Genomic DNA, 26,579 nt, shown 5'->3' on the forward strand with positions numbered 1-26,579 from the left:
GCACCCAGCCCTGAAGCAGAGGAACACATGTTGTTCTCACATTGATTTTTCTGTGATGAGCATCAGTTGTCTGACATTGTGTTTGGAAGAGGAGGGTGGAAGGACTGGAGGGAAGGTAGGGGAAGCCTCGTTTCTGGATGCTTCCATCTGTCTCTGCATCATTCCTCAATTTCTGTTGCCCCCAAAGTGGAACTTTTCTAAGTCATGATATATTGGTGGTCGTTGAGGTCCTGGGCTGTGGAGTCGGACATAGCCAGTTAGAATCCGGGCTCTGCCCTCCTGGCCATATGACCCTGTGCTCTGGTTTACATCCCCATAAAGTATGGATAATGCAGACACCTGAAGGAGCTGTCATGAGGACTGAATGAGATGTGTCTAGAAGCGCATGTGTCACTGAGATAAAAAAGAAAATCTGAAACTGTTGGCTGTATTTTGGTGCTCAAAGGGTCCCTTCCTCTCCTTCATTCCTTCACACCAAGTGCCGCTAAGTGAAGCACTCCCCGGGACCCTAAAGTTTTGGAGCTACTGGGTTCTTAGACACCAAGATGACGGACCCAGACCCCTTTCTTTCAGACAAAGGGTAGAAAATCCTTTTCCTGTGCCAGGCTGCATTCACCAAGGCTGGAGCCGGGCGGCCCAGTGCACCTCCCTGTCCTTCCCACCACGCCTCCCCACAGCCAGGTTCTTTAGTTTTCTTTTGAAACAAAAACAGCTTTATTGATTGCATGGGGACAGGCCCAGGGTATCCTCGCATCCAGCTGTCCCAAGCTGCTCAGTGTGCTGGCCAAGAGCCTGGACTCTGAGGATCTTCCTGCTCAGCTGCCTGCCCCCTGTGACCTTGGACTCCCCTACCTGCAGAGTTCTCGGAGCTGTGCCTCTCATGTAATACGTGCTGGGTAAATGCCAGCCCTGACAGATACTCCTTTATTGAGGAAACCAAAAAAATGTTAATTAATGTTCATTAATTAAATGTTAATACCAGACCATGTTTGAGAAGCAGCATCCCAGGGGCAGCTTTGAGACATTTTCTCCTGAAATCAGTCTGAAGCCTGAGGGCTGCAGGTGCCTCTCGCTGCCTAAGCTTCGGTCCCTTCCATAAATACCCCTCTCTGTTCCCCACCGGCCCTGCATGCCTCAGAAAGCCTGAAGCTCCTGCACTCACATTTTTTTCTTGTCCACCTCCCAGAGAAGTTTAGATAAGCGATAAAAGCAAGCAGGGAGCCCTGGCACAGGAGGAAACGCAGCTCTGATGAGGGAGCCGAAGGGGCCGGAGTGGGGACAGAAGCAGTGGCCACAGCTGGCCTTGGGCACAACGCCAAGTCAAGCTCGAAGCCCCTCCAGGCCCCTTTCTTCCTTAACTCTCTTCAACCTGTGTCTGAGTCAGGATGATTTCACAGCCCAAGGAATGAAGCCAGTGGGAAGGGGGGCTACCCTCCTCCTGCCCCCACCGCCGTATTAGTTTCTTATTACTCCTCAAATCATCATACACTGAGTGGTTTAGAACAAAGTAAAGTTATTCTCTTCCCATTCTGGAGGTCAAGAGTCTGAATCCACTTCCCTCAACCAAGCATGGACGTGACCATCCTCCCTCTACTCCCTCCAGAGGCTCTAGGGAAAACCTAGGAGAATCCCCTTCTTGCCTTTTCTAGCTTCTAGAGCCACATTCCTGGCATTCCTTGGTTCCTGGCCCCTTCCTCCATCCTCAAAGCCCACAGCGTAGTGTCTTCCCATCATTCTGCCTCTGCTGAGATCGCCACTTCCCCCTGTTTTCTCTGCAGTAGCATCACGCTCTGCCACCCTCTTGTAAGGACACCTGTGATTATATCATTGGCCTCACCCAGATCCATCTCCCCCATCACAAGACTTTAACTTAATCACATCTGCACAGTCCCTCTTTTGCCATGTAAGGAAACATTCACAGGTTATGGGGGTTCCAACAGGGACATGTGGAGGATGCCCATTATTCAACCTACCAGACACCCCAACCTTGCCAGCACCAAGTGTTCGTGCTCCCTCTACTCTCTGCCAGTCCAAATTGGCTTCTAAAAATGGATTTTCAATACTGATGACTTTATAACGCCATAAGGAACTTTTGGGTTCTCATTTATAGCAAACGGGACTCTAACTTAAAAAAGAAAAAAAAGCATTGGCTCATGTAACGGAAAGTGTCTAGGTATAGGCTTCAGGCACAGCTTGAGCCAAGGTCAGGCAATGTCACCTGTACCTCCTATCTCCCCCACCATCTCTTCGCTCTGCCCTCTGCTGTGTCAGCTCCATTCTCGGGCAGGCCCTGCACACACAGTTGCGAGATGACTCAGAAGCTCCAGCAGCTCCAGCTCTCATATGCCAGGTTCAAGTCTAGGGAAAAGAGGTAGAGGCTCTTTCTCTGAAATAAGTGCCAACAAATGTTTTGCTGCAACTCACTGGCTGTGGTTGGTTCTTGTGTCCATTCCTCAGCTAAGGCCTGAAGAACCCAGTGCTGCCCCAGAGCTAGGCTGCAAGTGAGAGAGAGGCTAATTGCCAGAGGGGAACATAAGGCACCGAAGCCGAGAAAGGGAGGCTGGATCCCAGATCACAAAGAGCGAAGACACCCCCACCACAATGACCGATCAGACCCCTTGTGTTTCCTTGGTGAGTCCCAGCCAAAGAAATGGGCATCTGATTATGAAATTTGGCACCAGCTTCTCCGAAGGCCATCTGAGGGACCTTACCAGTGCCCCAGGGACATGGTCAGCTGCTAGGCCCCTCAGACACAGGAAAGCAACTCACGATGAGGCCTCTGTGCCTATTCCCAGCCCCACTGCCCTGTCACCATGGAGCACAGAGCTCCGGCTTCGTAGGCACCTTCACCTTTTCTCCTTCTGCAGCTTTGACCTTTCACATGAACGATAACATCCCCATCTTTGAAACCTTAGGATCAGACCACCAATGCAGTGAACAAATCCGTATCTTTACTATGAGAAAAACCTCTTTTAGCAGCCTTTCAGAGCGAAATATGTCTCCTGTAGCAATTATTTCCTGTAGACAATTGTGTAGGGCCAAATCTTAAGAGCATGAGAGGAAGTTCTGTAATTTTGACCAAAAAGGAACTATAATTGTGTGCTTATCTGTGCCAGCCACAATTCTAACCCCATTACGTATCTTAGCTCATGTCACACAGCAGTCCTGGGAAGTATTAATATTCTCCCCTTGAAACTGAGCCCACACAATGGACCCAGATTCCAGGTGTGCACTGAGTGCAAAGCCCTTGCCTTAACTGCTGTCTTTACTGACATATCAAAGAATATTTTTCTATATATTCTATTACTATATATCCATCTTTCATTTAAATGAACCTTTTGTGAATACTCTATCCAAACATTGCGCTAGGTGCTGTGGAGATTGCAAAGGTAAATGAGACCCATCCCTGTCCATATGAATTTATAAACCACTGGTTGTGGTGGTGGTGGTTTTAGTATTTGTCTGAATCATTCTTGCATGTTCTCATCCCCACTCACCATCAAAACACGTGTGCTGAGAAGTGGAGAGGCAGCTTGTGGGGCCCAGCCACCTCCCTGCACCTCAAAAGCCGGGAACCCAAACTGGCTCTTCCTTCTTGTGCTTCACAGTGTGTCACCAGAGAACCACTGCAGAACCTCACTTTAAAACCTTTTGTTTTGATTTTTCACAATATTTGAAGGATGCCATATTGGCCTCTAAGAATCAGGTTGGCCCGAGCAAGAAGTAACAGCAGGGCTTGACAGCAGTCAAGTTGGAGTAGCTGTTGGGTTGGCGTCAGGAGAAAGAATGGGAAAGAGAAATTGACAAGTGCGATCCCCAATATGAGCTAAATGTATAAGTTGTGGTACCAAGGACTTCAGTAATGTGAGAACTGTCGTGGTCTGTAGGCAGGTGAGAGGTATTTTAGAGGAGGACCGAATAGGACTTGCTGAGGGGCTGGTTATGAGGGGGAAGAAAAGGGTCTATCAAGGTTGGTGGCTGGATTTTCGGTTCAAGGAACTAGGTGGGTTGGTGATAGTGCTGTTGTGTGAGGAGGGGAACAGTTCAGATTTGGTGGTAGTAGGAGAAAGAGGGTCTGCGACTGGACAAGATGACAATAAAGCTCCGTGAATATGTACCCACCCCCACCACAGAGCAAGAATCAGTGTAGGAATTGAGCTCCTTCAGCACAACCTGGTGAGTAGTCGGGTGCTACATGAGACCAAGTGAACAACAGAAATAGTTTCCAGTGAACAGGACTTTCATGGATGCGTTTAAAAAAAAAAAATAACAGATTTGTAAATCTCTGTCTTAGACACTTAGCTCCTCACAATGCATTTACAGATGGCCCTTAGCCCCATCTGTTCATTTAAGAACTTCTGGCAGAAACAGGGGATGGCAAAGATGAGGGTGGAAATCTGAGTTCTTCTCAGTCCAGTGACAACATGCAAGGAGTTTGCAGGATGTGCAGTTTTGTCTTCTTCGGTCTATCTTCTTTCCACCCTGCAGATGAGGTGCTGGGGTTACCAGGATATGTGCTTTCTCAGGTTAGCATTCTGTGATTCGAGGAGGCCCAAAAAGGGACTCTGATTGGAAGAGTAAGCAAAATTGAGGACTCAGCAAAGAAGGCTGAGAAAGAAGGAAGTGGCCACATAAACCAGGAAAAGGGAATTTGTTTTTAAATGGCAGGGAAACAGTTCCATTTCCAGTAACACAGTGGGCTAAAATGCCAATTTAAATATATATATATATATATATTTTTTTTTTAATTTTGAGTTATGGATAAGCTAACAGGAATTCCCACAGAGAAAGTTCCAAGGAACATTGAGTGTTTATATTAGTGTGCTATTTTATGTTAGTTTGCTAGTTTACCTCAGACTGGAAGGCTAAAACAACAGAAATGCATTTTCTCACAGTTCTGGAAGCTAGAAACCTGAGATCAAAGTGTTGGCAGGGTTGGTTCCTTCTGTGGGCCATGAGGGAAGGATCCATTCTAGGCCCTCTTCTTGGCCTGGAGATGATGGTTTTCCCCCTATACGTGTCCTTGGCCAAATTTCCAGATTTTATAATAATAAAGCAAATGTTGCATCACCCCCATTATAAATGTGTGACCTTCTTAGTAAATTTGAAGCCCCTAGTGAAAGAGAACAGCATGAGGTCAGCCTCCAGTTGACCTGCTTATACTCCATGGTGATGCCCCTAGAAGCTTCCCATGCCTTCCTCATCAGGCCACCCATGGCCCATCCACCTAGAATCTCCTCTCCTGCTATGATGGGCCAGAGAATTTATCTGTCCAAGGGGTCAGATTAACCTCTGGGACTGATGGGAAGACTATAGCCATCTCTCAAGTCTGAGCTTCCAGAAACAAGTTCCTTTGTAGTGGGCCCACAAGAGATCAAGGCCAAACCTTTGAAGGAGACCTTTGAAGAGGGTGGGCTTTTTGCTCATTTCATATGTAACTTGAAGGTGATCACCGGAAGGGATCGTATCATCTACTTCTGTTTGCAGTCAGTTCATCCAATTTCCTGAGATACCACGTCTGTTACCCCATGAAGAAATGAACTGAGCTGTTTTTCATTTCAGTTTTGAGTGTAATGAAACTTTTCATCCTGCTTTAATGTTGTTACAGAAGAATTCTAGGCACCTTATTATAGATTCATTCTTTTTAAGGCATTTTCCCGGTGCCTCCAGCCCCAGCGGAGGGTACCAGCCTCGTAGATATTCAGTGTGAGCGAAGCTGGCTTCTAAAGAAATCAGTGGAAAGCACCAGTGCATATTTGAACCTGAGTTAGGGTTATGTCTGCTTGGTTCATTTAGTGATCTGATTCTTAAAAAGAGTCTATTTGATTTATCTATGTGTTCATATTAATTAAAATCCCCCAAAGCTGGCTACATCTACTGAAGACCAGACATTAAAAGAAATGAACTTGAAAAAACCATCCTGTTTTGAAAGTATTTCTAAAGGGCTTTGAAACTGATTACAAGGGAGAATTCACAGCCTACCTACCTGTTTGGCCGTCTTTCGAAGAGTATGTAGCAGTGGGGACACCTTCTGGAGCTTTTATAGAAGTGGCCATTTCTCACAGAAATCCCTCTGGAGAGCTTCATGGAGATTCTGGGTACATACCTCCACTACTCATCTTGCAACAAAACTCTTTGTGGGATGTCACTTCAAGGCAAGGTCAGTTGTGGCTTGCTTTTCCTTACCTAGATTACAATCAGGATGGAGCCCTCATCGTCAAAAAAAAAAAAAAGGTTCTAGACAATACACTGTATGTTCTTTATGTTGTGGCTTCCAGTTACCCCTAAAGTGAAAAATCCTGCAAGTCACTGCCATGGGCCTGGCGTGGCAGAAGTAACCAAGGATAAGCCCTTACCCGTTAAGGAGGTAGACCACCCAGCAAAGTTGGTTAAGAGTGTGAGCTTTGGTGCCAGGCTAACTTATCTCAGCCACTTACTAGCTCTCTGAGCTTCAGTTTTGTCATCTGAAGACCAAGGACCATCGCAATACCTACCTCATCGAGCTGTTGTTAAGATTTAATTAGGGAGTCCTTATTGAGCGTTTCAAATAGTACCTGGTAGAGAGTAAGTGATGAGTAGTGTTAGCTGCAGGTACTTAACTCGGGCCTCTTGTAGTCTGTTTGGACTGCTATAACAAAATAGCAGAGACTGGGTGATTTTCAAGCAACACATATCCATCTCTCACAGTTCTGGAAGCTGAGAAACCCAGATAGTGGCACACCTAGGTAGGCTTGGTGTCTGTCTGGTGAGAAGTGGTTCCTGGTTCACAGATGGTGTCTTTCTGCTGTATGTTCACAGGTGGAAGGGCCGAGCTAGCTCTGTGGGCTCTCCTGGATAAGGGCATAAATCCCAATCAGGAAGGCTCCGTCCTCATGACCTAATCACCTCTCAGAGGTCCCACCTCCTAATGCCATCACCTTACAGGTTAGGGGAAATCTGGGGGGACACAAACATTCAGACCATAGCATGGCTCTTGTTTGACCACCAATTTTTGTGACCTTCTTGCCACCATCTTCTTTGTCCATGGTTCTTAGCCTTGAGTGCACAGCAGAATCATGTTGGAAGCTTTTAAATATCCTGACTCCAAGTAAATCAGAATGTCTGCAGTTGGGACTCAGGCATCAGTTGATCTTATAGTTCAGCAGGTGATTCCAATGGACAGCTGCAGGGAGAAGAACAGCTTCACTGTTCTAGAAGCTCCGATTGCAACGCCTTTGGGGAACCTTTAAAAATATGATTTTATCCCCAAAGTTCTGGGTAACTTGAATTTCGGCTAATCAATGATGTGCCACCAACTTCCCCCTTAGCAGAGGTGACCAGTTGGAAGCATTCTGGGACATAAGTCAAAGGGCTAAGGCAGGCTGCTTTCATAAGGGGTATGTGTCTGCAGTTTGCTTCCCTTTCTCATGTGGCAGAGCTGGGACGAGCTGGTAGGGAAGGCACTGAGCCAGCCCCATCTGTCATTTGCTTCTCAACGTGGGAGGTTCAGCAACTGTAAGACCACAAAGCCAGGCAATAAATAAGGAAACGTGGCTGGGACTTTGTTTGTGCCTGGAGGGGCTCAGGAATTTGCCTACTTTTAACATGAGATAGAAAACAAGGGCCGATCTAATCTGGAGCAGGTTTGTGATGAGTGGAGGTAGAGGAAGGGAGGGAATTCATCTGAATCCCAACAATGAAGGTGTTCCCCCGCTTAGCCCCAGCTCAAGAGCAGCTCAGGGCATTGGACTTTTACCCTGACTCAGGCACCCTGCTGAGGGTTCTGCATATTAAGCCTCAAGCAATCAGATGAGAAGGATTCTATCACCCACACAGTACCCAGGTCACGTAGTGTGTGAATGGGGAAGCCAGAGTTCAAACCCTGGCTTTCTAACCCACCCCCCGGCCCCCGCCCCAGCCTTGAACTGAACCACTGTGCACTCTGCATGTCTTGCCATCAGAGCACTTGTATCCTGAATGATACCCATTCCTATGTCTCTGACTCTGACCCACTGGCCTCTGAGTCCCTTGAAGCAAGATTTGGCCTTCTTATCTTTGGAATCATATAATGCTGCGGTGGTCTCCCTAGAAACAGAGCCTGAGATGGTGATTCTTGGGCAGGTGCTTTATCGAGGGAGGCTCTCCGGAGAAACTGTAAGAAAAATGAGACAGGCTGAGGGGAGAACTAGGGGATCTGCCTGACCCCATGGGGAGCTCTGGGGTGTAAATTGCCTCTGAGTTTGTGGCACGTAGAGCCCTCACTCTCATCTAGCCATCCTGGCCTGCAGTTCCTACCCTAAGGGGAGGGAGGGCATAACCTTCCAGGCAACTCCCACTGAGCCAGAGAAAGGGGCAGCCAACACCCAGAGCACCTAGTGAATGGATGCATCGTCCTGGTGAAAGAGATCTAAACAGTATGCCAACTACAACTGCTACAGCCGTTATTTTAAATTTATATATATATAGCATATGAGCCAAACACCTTTTTTCCAGCCAGTGGTGGTTTTCACCCTTCCTAGGGACACTCCCAGAATCCAGGTGCAATGAATCATTGGATTAGAAGTCACTGTGTCTACTGCAAGGCTGCTCCCCCCCACACACACACGCCCCCCCCCACCCCCACTCCACCCTGAGACCCAGGCTGCCTGTTCCGACACCAGCACATAACCACCACACAACCCTTCGGTCTCCGCATATCATCTGAACCACGGCACAACGTCTTAACTGCAACACAAGCATGTTCGGGGGCGTTATTAGGATGCGGCCCTACTTCCAGTGAAGGGAGAACAGCAAACAAGACTCGTGAACTTTTTAAATCTGCAGCACAAAAGAGAGTATTAATCCTAACTTACCCAAGAGTCGAAAATAAAATAGGAGGAGGGAACTGCTGGGCCCAAACCAGTGTGGCCAACGGACAGGGTGTCTGACGTTCACGTGATCTGTCACAGCTAAAGGGAGGGGTTCTTCCCTGGCTGCTCTGGGGACGCTAATATGGGGAGCTCTGGAATTGGAGCAATACTGATTTTCCTTGTTTGCTATGTACTCTCTTTTAAAAATAACTGAACTTAATCCAGTTGGGGTCAGCATAACAGGAAAGTAATCATCGGATCCTGAGGGTACGATGAAATCTGATCCTCCCAAACCACCAACATTCTCTTTCAATTTTTTGGAGCAGGTTTTTTCTTTGAATGGTAAATTAAAGCCTTCATTATGACAGAGGTTTCACATTCTCCTGTGGCTCCGTCTGTTTGCAGTAGGGCTGCTCTCCCAGCCTCCTTTGTTTCCTCTCCCTTCCAGTTGTTCAGGTATCATGATTAGCGGAGGTGTTGTTTTTCCTCAGGTCTGCAGACACGCTACAGCTTTCAAGTTTTGCTTTACAGATATTCCCATATGCTTTTTTTACCCCCCGTTCATCCCAGGAGTGTGCACATGTTGGATGACAGAGTGCTGTTATGTGGGGCAGCTCGGCAGAGTCTCCCCAGGTGTCTCCGCTGACCTGGGGTGATTTAGTGAGTGCTCCGAATCGTCCTCTGCTGATTTGCACTGTCCCTAGCTGGGAAGGCTGAGTGATACCCTCCTATTAATTATCAGCTCCAGTCCTTAGCCATCTTGTTGCTATTCCTACCCACCGTGGGTCCTAAATCTGGCTGTATATTAGAATCACCTGGGAAGGCTGTTAAAAATCTAATTCCTGGGCCCTGTCTGAGACCTGCCGAATCAGAATTTACCCAAGAATGGGGTTCAGGAATCTTTATTTTAATGAGCTTCCCAGCCCCCAGCCCAACATGGACCCTCAGCTGAAAATGGTGTGGTTTCAGCCTAAGATAAAGTCAACTCAAGACAGCGGGCCTGGAAAAAACCAAAATGGAAGCTCATGGAAGAAGATGAAATGAGCTTTTGCGCTCTTCTCCAAAGCCTTAGGGAGTGGGGTGGAGGTGCAGTGCAGTCCTGACTGGTGGTGGTGGCTGCTTCTTTTTTTTGTAACACAAGTGCCTGACTTAAGCTTTGATTGCCGATGCATCTGCTTCAAAGAGGCATGGCTTCAGAGGCGGGATCTCCAATAACAAACAATGTCAGCCACCCAGCGGGATAGGGAGCCAGGCTGCCTCCCCGCACCGACGTTCCTTCAATTTCGAAAGCTTGGTAGATTTGGATAACCAACCATTTGGGCTCCTTGTCTCTGCTCTTCCCTGCACTTTCCCACCGAGCACTGGTTGGCAAAATAACGTTTGCCTCTGTCCACCCGCCCCCCTCCCCGCCTTTGTAGGTTCGTGTCATGGCCAAGGAAGGCCTACAGTGCCCCCCTGTCCCAGGTGGAGTCCATCCCAGTAACCTCCGCTTCTGCCAGCTCACCAGCGGTGCCAGCGATAGAGTCCCCCAAGATGGATCTAAATGATTTCGTTAAGTAAGTGCAAAGGCAAAGCCAGAATGGAGTTTTTTAAAATAGCAATTTTTTTCCTCCACACTGACTTTCATTCTCTAACTCACCCCTTATTTGTTCATCCAGCCACTCACTAGTCAACAGTTTAGGGAGTGCTTTCTGTGCATGACGCCCTGGACTGTGCATCTGAGATAGAGTGGAAAATCATTTCTACTTTCAGGAAGTCACAGCCTCCTGAGTCCTGGAGGACTAAGCCCTTCCCATCACATTGCCCTTTCTCCATCTGTCCAGGGTTTGCAGCCAGGGTCAGGTCAGGGGTAGCAAGCAGAAAAGGATATGGCAGTTGGCCAAATAGTATATCCTCACAATAAAATGCTCCAGTAAATAATGAAACTTAACCTTGAGCACTGGGGACACAGCAAATTGTCTGAAGAATTGCTAGAGCTTCCCAGAATTTCTCGTTATTTGGACATTGGCTCGGTCGGCCAGGAAAGGAGGGTTGGAGCCTATGGAAAATTGGCCAACCCAGTGCCCCAGCGTCCATGTTTGGGGGCAGGGAGTAACAGAGCACTGCCTAGCTGAAGAATGTGTTGTGATGGTTGCCGAATGAGTGATTCAACACATTTCATTCAACTCTCCAGGACTGTCTTCACGGATGAAGATGCTGGGTGCGAAGAAAGAGAATACAAGAAAGTACAAGTGCCCACCATGGTCATCTCAGATGTACGTTTTCCTCTCCACAGCGTGGCTTGGCAAGTCGAGGGCCCTTCCTCTAAAACAAAAACAGAGGCAGGAGCAATGGCAAGTGTCACACTGGGGTTTGGGTGGGATGAGGCTAGGGAACATCATCCAGGTCACTTCCCAATCAAACAGCCCCAGAGCCAGCATCCCAGTGAGAGCCACCCACCACAGCACATAAATTTTTCTCTCTAATGAAAATGCTTGTTACCTCAAAACCATGGCATTCTTCTCAGCCCCTAGATAGAGCCTACAAAAGGAGAAAGATTTTCCTCAGTCATTCCACAGTAAAAACAAAGGGGAGCTCAAGGGACTTTAAAAATTCATACCTTTAAATTCCCCTTCTAGATGGATGGCCTAAGGAAATCATTGGAGATAAAAAGATTTAGGTACAAAGGTGTTTGTCACAACACTTTAGAAATGGCAAAAAATTAGAAAAATAAATGACTATATCTATGGACAATATACAATCTTTTAAAATAGGGTTTGTCTCAGTAGTGGCAGGTGGGAGTAAGCAAGCATTTTCATACTTTGTAGGTAAATTAGGAATTGGCATAGCCTCCATGACATACACTTTGGAGAGTGTATCAAAATTTAAAATGCACAGTTCCTCTGCTAGGATATTCTTCTCCAGGTACACCTTTACATTCTCATAGACACGTAACTCTCCTTGTACACTGCAGCTTTGGTGGTAAAAGCAAGAAAAATTGGAAACACTTTTACCCCACCAATAGGAGACTGGCTGAATAAACCAAATTGTATCTGCACAAGGCAATACTATAAAATCTTTTTTAAAAAATGAGGAAGTTCTCTAACACTGATTTATAACAGTCTCTGATACATAAAGTAAAAAATACATGTTCAATATTTATTTTTTATTTTATTTTAATTCCAGCAGAGTTAACATACAGTGTTATATTAGTTTCAGGTATACAATATAGTGTGATTCAACAAGTCTAGACATATATTACACAGTGCTCATCATATGAAGTGTCCTCTTAGTCCCCAACCCCTATTTCACCCATCCTCCCACCCATCTCCCCTCTGGTAACCACCTGTTTGTTCTCTGTGGTTAAAGTCTTTTTCTTGGTTTGTCTCCTCTTTTTCTTTGTTCGTTTGCTTTGTTTCTTAAATTCCAAATAGGAGTGAAATCATATGGTATTTGCCTTTCTCTAACTGACTTATCTCACTTAGCATTATACTCTCAAGGTCATTCCATGTTGTTGCAAATGGCAAAAAGTGATTCCTTTTCATGGCTGAGTTATATTCCATTCGTGGTATATATACCACCTCTTCTTTATGCATTCATCTATCAATGGATTCTTGGGCTGCTTCCATAATTTGGCTATTGTAAATAATGCTGCAATAAACATAGGGGTGCATATATCCTTTTGAATTAGTGTTTTCATATTCTTTAGGTAAATACCCAGTAGTGGCATTACTGGATTATATGATGATTCTATTTTTAATCTTTGAGGAACCTCCACACATTTTTCCCGCAGTGGCTGCACCAGTTTGCATTCCCACCAACAGTGCATGAAGGTTCCTTTTTCTCCACATCGTCACCAACACTTGTTGCTTGTGTTTTTTATTTTAGCCATTCTGACAGGTATGAGGTAATAGCTTATTGTGATTTTGATTTGCATTTCCCTGACGATGAGTGATGTTGATCATCTTATCACTTACCTGTTGGCCACATGTTCTGTTTTTTAAAAGTATTTTAGATGATGCTTGTGAAGAATATTTTGTCACGTGGAAAGGCAGCACTCATATCAACTGACAAGTCAGAATACAAATGCATATCCTTATATAAACACATTATATACACACACACATATATACATACATCTATAGTATAACTTAGTAATTGATTTATATTTCTCTCTTTGAAGCTTTCTGTATTTTCTGGATTTTTTAGAATACATATATGGACGTAAAGCACTTGTCTTTTAAAGGTTTTCTTTTTTTCTATGTTCAAAGAGGTTTGTTCTAGAAAACTGAAGAATACAGAAAAAGGAAAGCAATAATCCTCAAAATGCCACCATTTATAGAAAAGTGCTACTGAAATTTTAGCAACCTCCCAGCTAACTGTTTGCATATACAAATCTCTGAATGAATTTGCACATGCTTTTACATTCAGGTGGGCATATGTAATTGTACATTAATGGAACTGCTTTTTCACTCAATAATATGTTGTACATATGATTCCCAGTCCATAAATATACACTGAATTATCCTCCATGGATGGAGGCACCACACACTCTCCATTTAAAGTGATCCCCTGTTGATAGGCATTTAGTTTGCTTCCAAAGTTTTGCTATTATAAGTAGTGCTGCAGTAAACATCTTTGTACATATATTTTGGGCACTTGTCCAATGATCTCCATAGGAAAAAAAATGTACTATTTTTAAGGTATAAATAATATACTTCAGTTTTCTCTCACTGAGTGGGGAGGAACACATTGATGACCCATTGTGAATGCTTACTAGCTTTTCTGCACACTTCTAATTTCTAGGGATTAAAACTTAACTCTGCTGAAACAGAAAAAACAGACCCAAATCTGAGCCAGGTGGAGTTTCAGGAACCCCCATGGATCTTTGAGCGAGAAGAAATGCTTTCCATGGGGATAGAAGAAGTAAGTAACACGTCATGGGCCCTGAAGTCATGTGATACTGACTCTTCTTACTGAGCACTTGCCCCAAGTTGGAAATTTAAATCTTGCCAGGCCACTACACCCCCTATTATCATCATTTATGTGCAGTGTCCTGGGCTAGTCATCTTTCATGGAGTCAAACAAATTAAAGTCAGGAATTAACCTGTAAATTGACTAAAGCTTAACCTACTCTTTGCAGACCCTCCATCCCAATTTTGATGCTCTCCTACAGAATGACTTACAGGTGTTTGGTATTACAGGTGTTTGATATTCTGCCCCTCTACGGAGTGCTGCGGCCGCATAGTAGCCACCAGATATCCTTCACCTTCTATGGACACTGTGATATCATTGCACAGGCTAAAGCCCTGTGCGAAGTGGAAGGAGGGCCCACCTATGAGATAATGCTGAGGGGAGAGGCATCCCTGGTCAACTATTCCTTTGACACCAAGGATATTAACTATGGATTGCAGGTATTGCCAACTACAAGGAGGAGATTTCCCGGTTTCACCTTAAACATCGCACACAGTTCTGCACTCTAACCTTTCCTGGAACCCTGGATCATCACAGTCTCACCACCACCCCTAACCTTGATCTCTGATCCACCTCCCTAACCCTGATCATCCCACCGCCAACTGCTGGCCAGGCATTTTCGCTTGCTTCTCTGTCTCCTGGAATTCAGCATGTTAGACGCCTTCCCTCTCAATCCAGAAGCCCATACCGACCTCCTTCTCTTTCAACAGCACTACCACCTTCTCAGCCCCATAAGTTTACAGTCTCCAAGGCATTTGCCACTGAACTCTCTCTGTCGCCTCCCCGTCCTTACCAGCATCCATGCTTGCTAATTCATCCTGCAGGACCCCTTGGGATCGGTTTGCCCTTCCCATGGCCACTGAGGTTCTCACAGCGCCGGGGCTTCTCAAGCCATGCCTGAGATAGGACAGCAGATCTTCTCAAACCATACTGTGCATATGAGTCACCTGGGAATCTGGTTCCAGTGCAGATTCTGATTCATTAGGTCTGGGGTGGAGCCTCAGACTCTATCGAGCATTTCTATCAAGCTCCCAGGTGATGCCGAGGACCCCATGGAAGAAGGGATTACACCACATTCATAGCTTCTGCCACTAACCCGTCTAGACAGCACTGCTACATAGACTTTCCCCAAACTGCATTTTCATCCTCTCAGTCCCAGAACAGTCAACCCCAGCAGCATTTGGGAAGGCAGCATAGTATTGAGAAAAGAGCATGGTTTTGTAGTCAGAAGAACTGGGATGTCACCCCAGTTTGACTTCCTATGGACTCCGGAACCTTAAGCATATCACCTGACCTCTCCAAGCCGCAGGACCCCTCATCTATAAAATAGGGTAGCAGTGCCTGTCTCCCCAGGTGGTTGTGGTCATTTAATAAAGTGTCAGTCCTGTGCATGGGTCAGGGAAGCCTCCAATCCTGAGTCCCTTTCTCTGTCACCCATTGGATCAGAGCCAAGCTCCTCCACCTGGGTGAGGGTCTCCTAAGCCCCTCTATTAACTGATGCTCCTTACACATTAAATTTCATTTCTTCCCATTAGAGCCCATTCATCCATTTGTGGACAAACTGGTTTATCCACCGACCCTACTCCTTCCCAGCCCTTCCTGCCTCAGTACTTCCTCTTATATTATCCCTCTTCTCTACTCTTCCAACCCCAAATCTCCACATACTGTAAGACTCAACTCAGCTCCCTCCTCCAGTTTTTTTTTCTCTTTGCATTCTCTCTCTCTTAAGAATATACTTAAGGTCACCTGGGTGGCTCAGTTGGTTAAGCGACTGCCTTCGGCTCAGGTCATGATCCTGGAGTCCCGGGATCGAGTCCCGCATCGGGCTCCCTGCTCAGCAGGGAGTCTGCTTCTCCCTCTGACCCTCTTCCCTCTCATGCTCTCTATCTCTCATTCTCTCTCTCTCAAATAAATAAATAAAATCTCAAAAAAAAAGATATACTTAAGTATATTCTTTGCCGTAAAATAATGTACATTCTAATTTTTGTTTTGGAATAATAGTTAATTCTATGCCTGTACATCTTCTTTTCCCAATTAGATTTGTGTTATGTACTCAGAAACCATATCTCCTACCAAATTATAATGGGAATTAGACACCTCCCCCCTATTTATAGCTACTGCATGTATAATTATTGAATTCTGGGTGTGCATGTGTGTTTGTACGTTAAGGATTGTGCCTAAAAGCAAATTCATCCGACACCTATTGAGACTTTGTCCATGGAGTTGACCAAATAGAATTCTCTTTCATTCTTATCTCCAGGGTCTTCTGGGCAAGTAATTCTGGCTCAGCTCAGAGTGTATTCTTTGTAGCAGCCAGGCCTTGCCCTAGCTTATCCTGAGAACCCCCAAAGTGGCCTCAGTTTGTGGTTATTGGACCTGCTGATTAGCTGCTGAACTGTGTTAGTAAAGTCTCAGGAAAAAATACGTCTCGCCTGTTACTCCCATGTCTCTCCATATAAATAGAAAAATCCTAATTCTGAACGCAAATCTTATACAAAAAATCAACAAATATTAGTATAGGAAAGATTACTTTTACGACCCTCCATTATGAGTTCTTTGTGGTGAAGCAGCTGAGGTGCAGAGGGTTAGACACCCCCACACACAGCCCCGCTAACCTGAACTGGTCATCAGAAGAGCTAACGTGGAGCCAGGTTTCCAGGGCCTGGTGCTCCTCCCTCTCCAGCAGCCACCTTGTGGTGACAGCGAAATGCGTATTGGCCCGCGTCTAGATCATGAAAACTGAAATCCGTGTCTGTGAGGCTTGTTTGTCCACCCGCCTTTGCCAGGATGATAACAGCATCCCAAAGGGTGGCTGACAGCAGTTCCCCTTCTTCTCTCAAGCTGTTCAACCACGTCACAGAGAATGAGATCACACTGAGGAACACTGGGAAAGTTGGCTTTGAGTTCAAGGTTCTGACTGACCACCTGTCTTCACCAGACAACCTTCTGCCCGGAGTGCCCCTAATCCTGCCCTTCTCGGTAAGTAGCCTCCTCACCCACGATGGCTGTGGGGCAATGGTAGGAAGGACCCAAGTTCAAACCTGCAAGCCACACCCCCGTGGCATGCGAGATTATGCTAGACATTCACCGCCAGGATGATGGGTGTGATTTTTTTTTAAACTAAAAATAAAGGGTTCTCAGAAGCAATAAATACATAAACCCAAGCACTTTACTCATTTATTAAACAAGGATTTATTGAGTCTTGCGTGAGCTAGGCACCGAACAGTAACCAGCGGTTCCACTGTGAACAAGACAGTATAACCCTGTAGGGTTTTTTTCATGATTATAAGAATGGTTTGTTTCCACTTACGTTCTCACACTTCCCTTGTAATTCCTTGAAGCCAAGCGCCTCCTCCCCACTTGGATTAATCCTTTCCTTTTTAAAGTACAGTTTTATCATGCATGGATGCATCCTTAAACTGCTTTTGGTTGATGAATTTTTCCAAACTTATAAGCACCCCCTATGTCCAGGTATTTTCCTGGCACTGGGGATGGCATAGCATAGTAAAACAAAACAGATACATATACTTGATCCCAAAACTTGGAAATTCTGTTTTATCAGATTTGTCTTTATCTTGAGTTTTATGAAAATGGCACCGGTAATGTAATCTTGTACCTTTTGCTTTTTTTCATCCAATATTATGTTTCTAAGACTAGTGCACGTTGTTGCATGTAGCTGTAGTTCATTTATTTTCACCATTAAATGATATCCCTTTATAACTATTGAAAGCAGTCTTTCTTTTTCCTGTCAAAGCACATTTGGGATTTTTCCCTCCTAAAATTTTGCTGTTGGAAACAATCCTCTACAAACATTCTCATGCCTGTCTCCTGGTGTGCAGATGGAAGCATTGTCTTGGGGAATTTTCCTAGGAGTGAAATTCCTGGGTCGTGGGCTTTGCATATGTCCAATTTTGATAAGATGGCGCTAAAACATTTTTCACTGTGTTTTTTTTCCCCATTGGCATTCCCACCAGACGTATATGTGTCTTTTGATACGTATTCTCACCAAAATGTGGTCCTTTTTGGCAGTATGTGGTTTAAAAAAAATTCATCACAGTCCTAGTTTCATTTCCCTGGTTGTTTATGAGGATGAGCATCTTTTACTGCATTTATTTGCCATTCATCTTTCCTCTTTTATGAAATAACCATTCACATATACTACCTAACTGTTCTATTGCTTAGTTGTCATTTTAGCATAGCTTCATATGAATAAACGGAGAATAACCAGCACAACAGGCCTGTGGGACTGTCCTATCCATTAAGTCTCCAGAAGCAGGATCCATTGTAAATATTAACGTTCTCTTCGGTCTTTCTGCTACGTAGGGTTTTATCAGTTCACAGCAAGAGCAGGTGTTGAAGGTGTACTACTTACCTGGAGTACCTGAGGTCTTTCAGAGGAGTTTCCGGATACAGATTGCCCACCTGGACCCAGAAAATATCACTCTGCGTGGAGAGGGTATCTTTCCCCGAATCTGCCTCGATCTCCCCAGGAAACTCCACGGTATTACTACCCACTATAGTATTTCCCCACTGGGGAATGAAAAATGCATTCTGCTTTGTTTATTTGAAGGTTGCTTGGCAGTCCTCACTGGTTTCCTTCTGTGTGATTCCTCAATTGCAAAAAAAAAAAAAAAAATCGAGTTGAAATTGACCTGGTGACCTGAGTTTAATGAGACAGGATATGGTCCATGACAGTACCAAAATTAAGACCCTTGACCGATTTTGCCATCAGTGAATTGCATATAGAGGGATCAGGAAGTTGCCCTTTGAAAGGCCTTTTCCTCCAGCACACATTCCTTCCAGCTACAGTCTCTACCTGAATTGTCCTTATTGTGGCACATTCACAGATGGCCATTGAGAGGTGAAGGCTGATTTTACTCCAATGAGTAGAAATCCTAAAATAAAAACTGTACAGAAAGGCAACCAAGGTTCTGACCCCTTCCGTGTGTTGGCATTACAGTTTAGAGGCTAATATAGACTTTGATTAGTTGTCTGCCCACATGCTTAGCTGAGCTTTCTCTGGTACCATCGAGCCCTTGGAGCCATCCCTCTGGGCCCGAAGACTTCCATCTTGGCAAATCCCAAAGCTCAGCTGAGCAGCTGTCTTAGCCATGCACTCTCTGGCTCCTTCTTCCTGACATGAGGTGCAAGATGAAGGGTTAAGACAAAGTTCTCATTCTTCTTTGTGACTCATTCAAGCTCCTTGAAATCTTTGTTCCACAGACAGCTTCAGACTAAGCCCTCCTACCCAGCCTTTCCCCCTCCCAAATCACTGTGCCCCAAATCACTGGCTTGCCTGTTGATGATCACCCATGACATCCTGACTGCTCCCTGAAAATACAAACACAAATATTAGTACATTTAAGACCATGTTACACTCTAGCATCTAGAGTTCCAGCCAGACAGAGCTTAGTCCAGCTCCATATAAAAGTGTCAGGAGGGAAAGCCTTTGCCACTTGGTTGAAAACCCACTGCCCAGCGGGCCTCTTTAAGGCAGTAGCCACATTTGGCCAGCAGAGGGCTTTCAGAGAATGTACATCTGAATACTATTAGTTCTGAATACTTCTAGTTGGGTCTCCTGTGCTCCAGTTCATTTCGAGTCCAGTGCTTCCTATTATTCCAGAGTAGGCACTTTAATTTCTCTGCCTACCTCGTCCCTCAAACATTTGAATTTGCACTGGCTTACTGGTGAACTTGGTGTCTGAAATCTCTCCACCGATTGCCTACATCCCTGATTCGGGGGATTGAAACCTGTTTAGTTACAGTTATAGCTGCAAATATAGTCCTTTTGTTTACTGAGATTTAATAAACATGCAAAGTGACTTAAAGGATGACCGGCCATCAGAGTGTGTCCAGCATGGAGGGGGCTCCCAGTTCATGCGGCGTTCAGTGCTAGACCCAGGAAAGCATCAAGGAAGCTGGGATCTGCTTGATCACCTTATAAGTAACGTGGGATGTTACTACCATCAAGTTCTTGAGAACCAGCTGGGAGCTTACTACAGCATAATCTCATTAAACCCATGGGGTCTCTGATACAGACTGAACTCACTCAAAAACTCCGTTACCCTCTGAGGCGGAGAAAACATGAAAACATGGCAGATAAAGCACCAAGAAGTTCACTTCCCTTCTCACTCTATGGACCCTGAGCTGACAGTCTGTGTTGTAGGCATAATTCATATATTTCTAATCATCCTGATTTCTTTCTCCTTCCAATCCCACAGGAAATGAAAAGTATGAAACCTTTTTAAATCAAGCCAGAAAAAACCTAGAAAAAGAACACAACAAATATGAAACACTCATTCAGTTAGAGACAACTGACGAAATGCCTGAGGATGAATCTTCTGAGGTAAGATTAGCTTCACCCTACACAGAATGAATGTGGCAGAAGAACAGTAGGTGCAAAGGCCCAGGGGCAGGAAGGACATGGTATCTCGAGGAACAGAAAGGAGAAAAAGATGTAGCTACAGCAAAGAAAGGGGAGAGGTAAGGGGCCCCCTAGGGAACCTATTAAGGGTTTTGAGCTTTATTCTGAGGGCAACAGCAGGTCACTGAAGTGTTTCAAGTGGAGCCTTGGGTAATCAGACTTCCATTTAAAAAAAAAATCTCTCTGGCTGCCTTGTGGAGCTCTGAGAAGCTCTCAGGGGCTTGCAGGGAATGAGAGTAGATGTGCTGAGATGTGCTCAGTTTTTTAAAAGCTGATGGGGTGACTAACTCTAGATGAGAGGTGATGGTCGTGTAAACAAGGGTGATGACGCAGGAGGTGGGGAGAATCAGGTAGGTTCAAGAAATACTCTGGAGGTGGAATGGTCAGTGTTGAGGGATTGGTTGGATGTAGGGGTGAAGCAGAGGTGACCCCCCCATTGTCTTGCTTGGGTGACAAAATAAGGAGGGGGCGCTGAGATGGGAAACTCAGGAGGAGAAGCATGTTTGGGGGAGGGGAGAAAGGGAAATGAGTTCTGATGGTCGTTATTGTACATGAGATTTCTGAGCATCATCCAAGTGAGGCTCCAACAGGGAGCTGAACCCAGTGCTATGGACCTGAGAAGAGAGATAGGCCGGAGAAAGTGCTTTGAGTCACCAGTTGGTCACTGTGATCACAGGAAGTGGTGAGATTCCCTGGGGAGTGTACTGAGTGAGCAGGGGGAAGGGTCAATTCAGAGTAGAGCCCTCTGGTCCCCACGAGCTAAGTCAGGGCGGGGCAGCAGAAGAGGTTCAGTGTGGTGCTTCCGAGGTGGGGCCCAAGCCAAGAGTTGGTCTTTCAAGGGACAGAGTAACCCAGCTTGTAAATAAAGGCTCCCCTCGTGGTAGAAAGTAAAAACAAAATCCCAAAATGTTCTCCCTCACCATTCCCTGAAATTCTTCTTTTAACAGTCCATTCCTGACCATGAAGCCTGCTTTCTCCCTGTGCTCATCTTTTAAAATGCAAATATGCATGAGAATATGGTCCCAAGGAAGAATTACTTATGTAGCTAGAGAGCCCTTAGGCTGGTGAAGAGCAGTGTCACTGGGGAGACTGGGAGCCCCAAAGGCCACCAGCAATGACTTGTTTTGCAGAAGCTGAAAGTGCACCTTAGCTCCAAGGATGATCATAATTAATAACATGAGCTACCATTTATTGAACTGTTGCCCAGGCCTGTGTCATGCTACAGACCTGCATTATTATTTCATAACCCCTCCCACAATGGGGGGAGCTCTATGGTGCCACTCTTGTCTTAATTTCACAGTGTGACAGGATTTGTGGAAGTGAAGTGCAGGTCCCTAGGCAGGCTGCAGAGCTAGGATCTGAATCCAGGCCTGTCCAACTCCTAAGAGCATGTTCTTATCCTCTGTCCTCTCCCCTTGGGCCCCCAGCTGTCCGTACGGGGCAGCAGTGTGTCTCCACTCTGCTCACCACGTTCCCAGGTGGCTCCTCAGCAGAGCCTTAGCACAGCTGTCTCTGGTGGCCACTCCAGACTGGGGTGAGGCTTCTGAGAACGTGCTGAAGGCTCAGGCAGAGCGAGCTCGTCCTCAGGCATAAGTAGGCAGGCAACCTCTCCTGGCTGGGAGCAAGCGTAGGGTGCGCTTTGCTTACGCTGGGATGACTGGACACACCTGTTGGTGAGGCATGCTGCTCCCCCACTAACCCATCACTTCCCGTGGTCTCCTTACGGGCCACCCCACACATTAACCTTCCCCACTTGGCCCCGGACTTAAGGTTTGAGTCTTCAGGAACAATATTTCTCAGCCTTTTTTCACCATCACCTCCCAAGATATTTTTTTTCCTAACACCCCATGAAATATTCTTATCATATATAAAAAATAATCTCTTTGAATAGTTTGATGTTAAAATTTTTTAACTTTTTATTTTGAAATAATTATAGATTCACAGGACGTGGCCCCCAAAAAATTGTTTTCCCCAATGGTAACATCTTATGTAACTTGTAAGACATGGTACAACAATATCAAAACTGGGAAATTGTCCTTGGTACAAGCCAGAGAGCTTATTCAGATTTCAGTTTTATAGGCGCTCATTTGTGTGTGTGGGTCCATGTAATTTTTTTGTACATGTAGGTTTGTATAACCCCCACCACAATTAAGGTACAGAACTGTTCCACCACCACAAAGATCCCTTGTGCTTGAGGAAGTAGAATTAAAAGCAAAATTTTTTTCCAACCCAGAAAATCTCTCCACAGAGGGAGAAGAGAAAGAAAACAATTTTATTGTTGAATAAGCATTAAACCAGAATGTGATCCACATTACAGGCAGTTCACTAAGAGATTGCAAAGACAGAAAGAAGTCTCATCCTTTTATATAACCAAACATACGACCTATTACATACATGTTCTGGAGATAAACACTAGTTCTTAAGTAAGAACTATAACTAGCTATAACTAGTCCTTAAGTAAGAGAACTTGACAGCACCATCTGTCACACATAATTCATCCTGAATTCATGTGGTAATCAGGGTGACCATCTGTGTTGGGTAATTGGCTTTATCCAGAGGGGAAACTCTCGTGTAGGATAGAGCCCTCTGAAGTCAGGCTCCTAGCCTGTCAGAAACTGGGAGATGGGGCCTCTATCTTACTTGATGATCGCATTTCAAAGAGAAGGTTCCTGACGTCTTGAGGAAGATACTCCTGGGTCGTAAAGCTGACCAGAGGCTTGTGTAGGCTTTAAAAAGATTTATACGCATTTCAGAAAAACAGAGAAAGAACTCACAAGTTTTCTAAAGTAATTGTTCTAGGAAAAGGGAGCGGGGAGAAGTCTCTTGAAGTCTCTCCCCTTATTTTCAACAAGGAGAATTCACCCTCTTATTTTTCATTTGTATTTGGCCTGATAAGCTCCTTCTTCATAGCCATGCCAATCTCCCATCCCTTACCCTTGGCAACCACTATAGTTCTCTGTCTCTATACTTCCGTTATTTCAAGAATATTATGTAAACAGAATCATACAGTATGTAACCTTTTTCATTGAGCGTAATGCCCTTGAGATCCATCAATATCAATAGTTCTTTATTTTTCATTGTTGAGTAGTATTCCATGATGTGGATATGCCAGTTTCTTTACCCAACCCACCACCCCCATGAAAATTTTAATACCACACATATACTGTATATCTGTTTATGTACTGTGCCCTTTGGAAGGCCATGAATCAATGTAGTATCTACAATTTTTTTTCATTACCCCTTCCATGAAGCAATTCTGTCCCGCTTAGAGGTGATCTACCCCCACTGAGAATGCATGTTCTACAAGAAATTGCTCACTTGCTGCTCTTCCTTACTCCCTTACTCCAGTTAAGTCCTCAGCTCCAGATGGAAGTAGAACGACTTATAGTCCAAGGCTATGCCACAGAACATCAGAAAACAATTATCCCCGATTCCACAGATGACTTTAGCCATCGGAGTCATTGCAAACTAGCCAAGTGAGTGTCCTTCTGTTTCGGGCTTGTTTCAGAGGGCAGCAGAGAAAACGGTGTTGCTCACCAGAGCACGGCCTGAATTAATTAGTGGTTGATCATCTAGAAATGAAATCTACTCGCCTCCTGCACCTGCCATCCTCTAGCATCCAGCCAACCAGAAGGTCTCTGCCTATGAAAGTCAGAAACTTCTGGCTTTGCCTAATGGAGAGCCTGGGTTTCAGGTTCATGAGGGCCCATGCTGCATGTGTCTTTAGATAATGACTGAAACAGCAGTGTGGACTCCTGGGCGTGGGGGAGTTTCTTGTTCCTAGTCTCCTCTCCAGAGGGTGGTTCTTCTCTTCTCTCAAGGACAGAATTATGACAGGGGACAGAAGAGAACAGCACAATCACTCTTTTGGAAAAGTGACTGGTAAGGAGAGCCTTTTAACTGTTTCAGAGTCCAGCTGCCAGAGTATATCCTGGACTTTGGCTACATCATCCTTGGTGACGTCCGAACACACATCATCAAGATCACCAACACCAGTCACTTCCCAGTGTCCTTCCACGCGGAAAAGCGCGTCCTTCATGACACAGGTAACCAGGCTAGGGAGACCCTTTCCTCTTGCCCTTGTCATTTCCAACAAGGTGCCCAGCTGTACTGTTTTTCTGGAGTCGTATTCATGCTTCCTCTGGGATCAGCTGAAAGAATTCTTAGGCCATTAATTGAGAGTTGGAGTGGTCATCCTGCCCCAGAAGGGCTCTACCTGCAGCAGCTCTTGTTTGCCATTTCTCTTTCCCACAAAGAAATTTTGTTTATATTGGTCCAGGCTTCAGTACTGAGTTAGATCGTGTAAAGAATCTGCCTTACTGTGAGACGGAAACATTTGAAGTGAAATTTGACCCACAAGGGGCCAGTCTTCCTGTTGGAAACAAAGAGATCATTTTGCCCATCAAGGTAAGATGCAGTGCTGGGCCCAGCTGATCATCCCCAACTACCAGCTCTGTTCGTCAGTTACCCCTAAAATGATCCAGTTACCATTTCAGAGCCATGAGTCTTCCCCTAACCACATGCCACGTAGTAACAGCAACTTTATGCCTGTTCTAGGTGGTTGGAGGGCCAACAATTCACATCTGTCTCCAAGCCAAGGTGACCATTCCCACTATGACACTGTCTTGTGGAAGAGTGGAGTTTGCCACAATTCAGTGTGGACAGTGCCTCGTGGAAACTGTTCAGCTTTCTAATCCTCTCCAAGTCCCTTGTGAATGGTTCGTCCACAGCCATAAGCCAGTTAACAAGGTAAACGAGTTGTGACCCATCGGTCCCCTTCTTCCAACTCCATTTCAGCCAGATTTGTCATTCTAAGCCTTTGCTTTTTTTCATTATTTCAGTCTTCTGTTCAAGACCTGCAGTGACAACCGTTGCTTCTGAAATATAATCCAGGCCCTTAGCCCCTCATTCAGGGACTTACCAGGCCACACTGTCTGGTGAATGTCTTACTCATTTCTATAGCCCTGGTATCTACACATTCCCTGACACCCGGGAGGGACTCAGTAAATGTAGGCCAAGTGAGTGGAGGATGGAATAAATGCACTTTCCATAGTAGATTATCTCATTGTCTAATATCTATTAAACAGCTGGAGAAACACATGCCTAAATACTTAAGACGGAAACTACATGCTGAATTAAAGCCAAAGACACGCATCTTTGAGATCCAGCCCATGTCTGGGGTCTTGGATCCTGGGGAGAGGTCCAACGTGCAAGTTAAATTCATGCCTAAAGAAGAGGTAAGCTTTAAAGAAATGTGGCTCCATTCAGACTCTCTGGGTCTCTTTGAGCTTTCCTCAAAGGCCATACTTGATGAGGCAGGTGTCCAGGGAATTTCTGAGGGACCTTGGCCTCGCTATTGTGGTAAGGGCATCAAGTGCTTGTTTCATGTAGGAGCTGTGTGACCTGGTAGTTAAGAGCACCAGCTCCAGAATCAGATCTATCTAGCACATTGACTTTTATTGGCAGACCTGGGTGAGAGGACTTCTGCTTCTGTACTTGGAGGCTGCATGGCTTTGAGTAAATTACTTAGCCTCTAAACCTCAGTCTGCTCATAGATAAAATGAAAAATAATATCACGTGTCAAAAATCCCCTATTGCAATTCTAAAATCCAGTAAGCTCCATAGAAACCGGGGGGGAAATTTTCATAAGTTTCAGACCCAAATTCATTTGGTGGAAAAACCTCACCTGAACTGACAGGAGACTACTTAACCTTTATTTATTCCACTTAGTTTGCAGAGTCAAACATTGCAACTGCAGAAATATTAGTGTTTGGTTTTAGGGGATCTGCACCAGCCCCCGCTGAGGATATTATGTAACAGAGGGTCTGTGCACTACATTTACCTTTTTAAAAATATGAATTTGAAAGCATCTGGCTCTTAGGGTTTCAGCTAAGAAAGTATCAACCGGCCATACCTACTTCCTAGGGTTATTTTGAAGATTAAATGAATTAATGTGAATAAAAAGCACAGCAAACTGCTCTATATGTAGTAAGTATCTCAATAACTATTTACTGTTGTCATCAGTAGTTGGGATAATAATAAGTACTTCCTGGTAGATGTACTCCCTGGACCTCACAGACATTTCTTTTTGAATGCCATTTTCACAAAGCTACTCCTAGCAAAGAACACAGTAAAAATAAAATCCTACAGCCAGAGAGGAAGGATCTCAAGAGGTTACACTGTAAAGACTTGTGCTCAAAGCCTAAGGCTTTAGGGAGATGGCTTTCTCTCCTTTCTTCTTTTAAAAGAAAAAAAAAATCAGTGTGGGTTTTATAGAATACTTACAGTTAATGCCCATTTTCCTGGTAATGGAAATGCTTTGAAGAATGCTGAAGAGTCTATAGTGAGAAAGAAGAAAAGCGAATGACTTCATA

At 45.0% G+C, this 26,579-nt stretch overlaps 1 protein-coding gene across 3 annotated transcripts in view; it reads left to right on the top strand.

Annotated features, from left to right (window-relative positions):
* HYDIN (HYDIN axonemal central pair apparatus protein) overlaps nucleotides 1–26,579 on the top strand; it is a 312,800-nt gene that overhangs the window by 168,300 nt on the left and 117,921 nt on the right. For 2 of the 3 annotated variants that reach the window (XM_028090615.2, XM_088027479.1), the window contains exons 23-34: nucleotides 10,247–10,384; nucleotides 11,002–11,083; nucleotides 13,614–13,733; nucleotides 14,012–14,221; nucleotides 16,623–16,760; nucleotides 18,105–18,282; nucleotides 20,003–20,127; nucleotides 23,554–23,681; nucleotides 24,115–24,251; nucleotides 24,485–24,612; nucleotides 24,763–24,954; nucleotides 25,293–25,442. In XM_028090615.2, coding sequence (XP_027946416.2) covers nucleotides 10,247–10,384; nucleotides 11,002–11,083; nucleotides 13,614–13,733; nucleotides 14,012–14,221; nucleotides 16,623–16,760; nucleotides 18,105–18,282; nucleotides 20,003–20,127; nucleotides 23,554–23,681; nucleotides 24,115–24,251; nucleotides 24,485–24,612; nucleotides 24,763–24,954; nucleotides 25,293–25,442 — 1,726 coding nt within the window. Of the gene's footprint in view, nucleotides 1–10,246; nucleotides 10,385–11,001; nucleotides 11,105–13,613; nucleotides 13,734–14,011; nucleotides 14,222–16,622; nucleotides 16,761–18,104; nucleotides 18,283–20,002; nucleotides 20,128–23,553; nucleotides 23,682–24,114; nucleotides 24,252–24,484; nucleotides 24,613–24,762; nucleotides 24,955–25,292; nucleotides 25,443–26,579 lie in introns of all 3 variants that reach the window. The other variant, XM_088027478.1, reaches the window with a different exon arrangement.

This window comes from Eumetopias jubatus, unplaced genomic scaffold (genome assembly GCF_037043125.1).
Source record: "Eumetopias jubatus isolate StellerSeaLion01/CBP00866 unplaced genomic scaffold, mEumJub1_p1.0 scaffold_10, whole genome shotgun sequence".
NCBI lineage: Eukaryota > Metazoa > Chordata > Mammalia > Carnivora > Otariidae > Eumetopias > Eumetopias jubatus.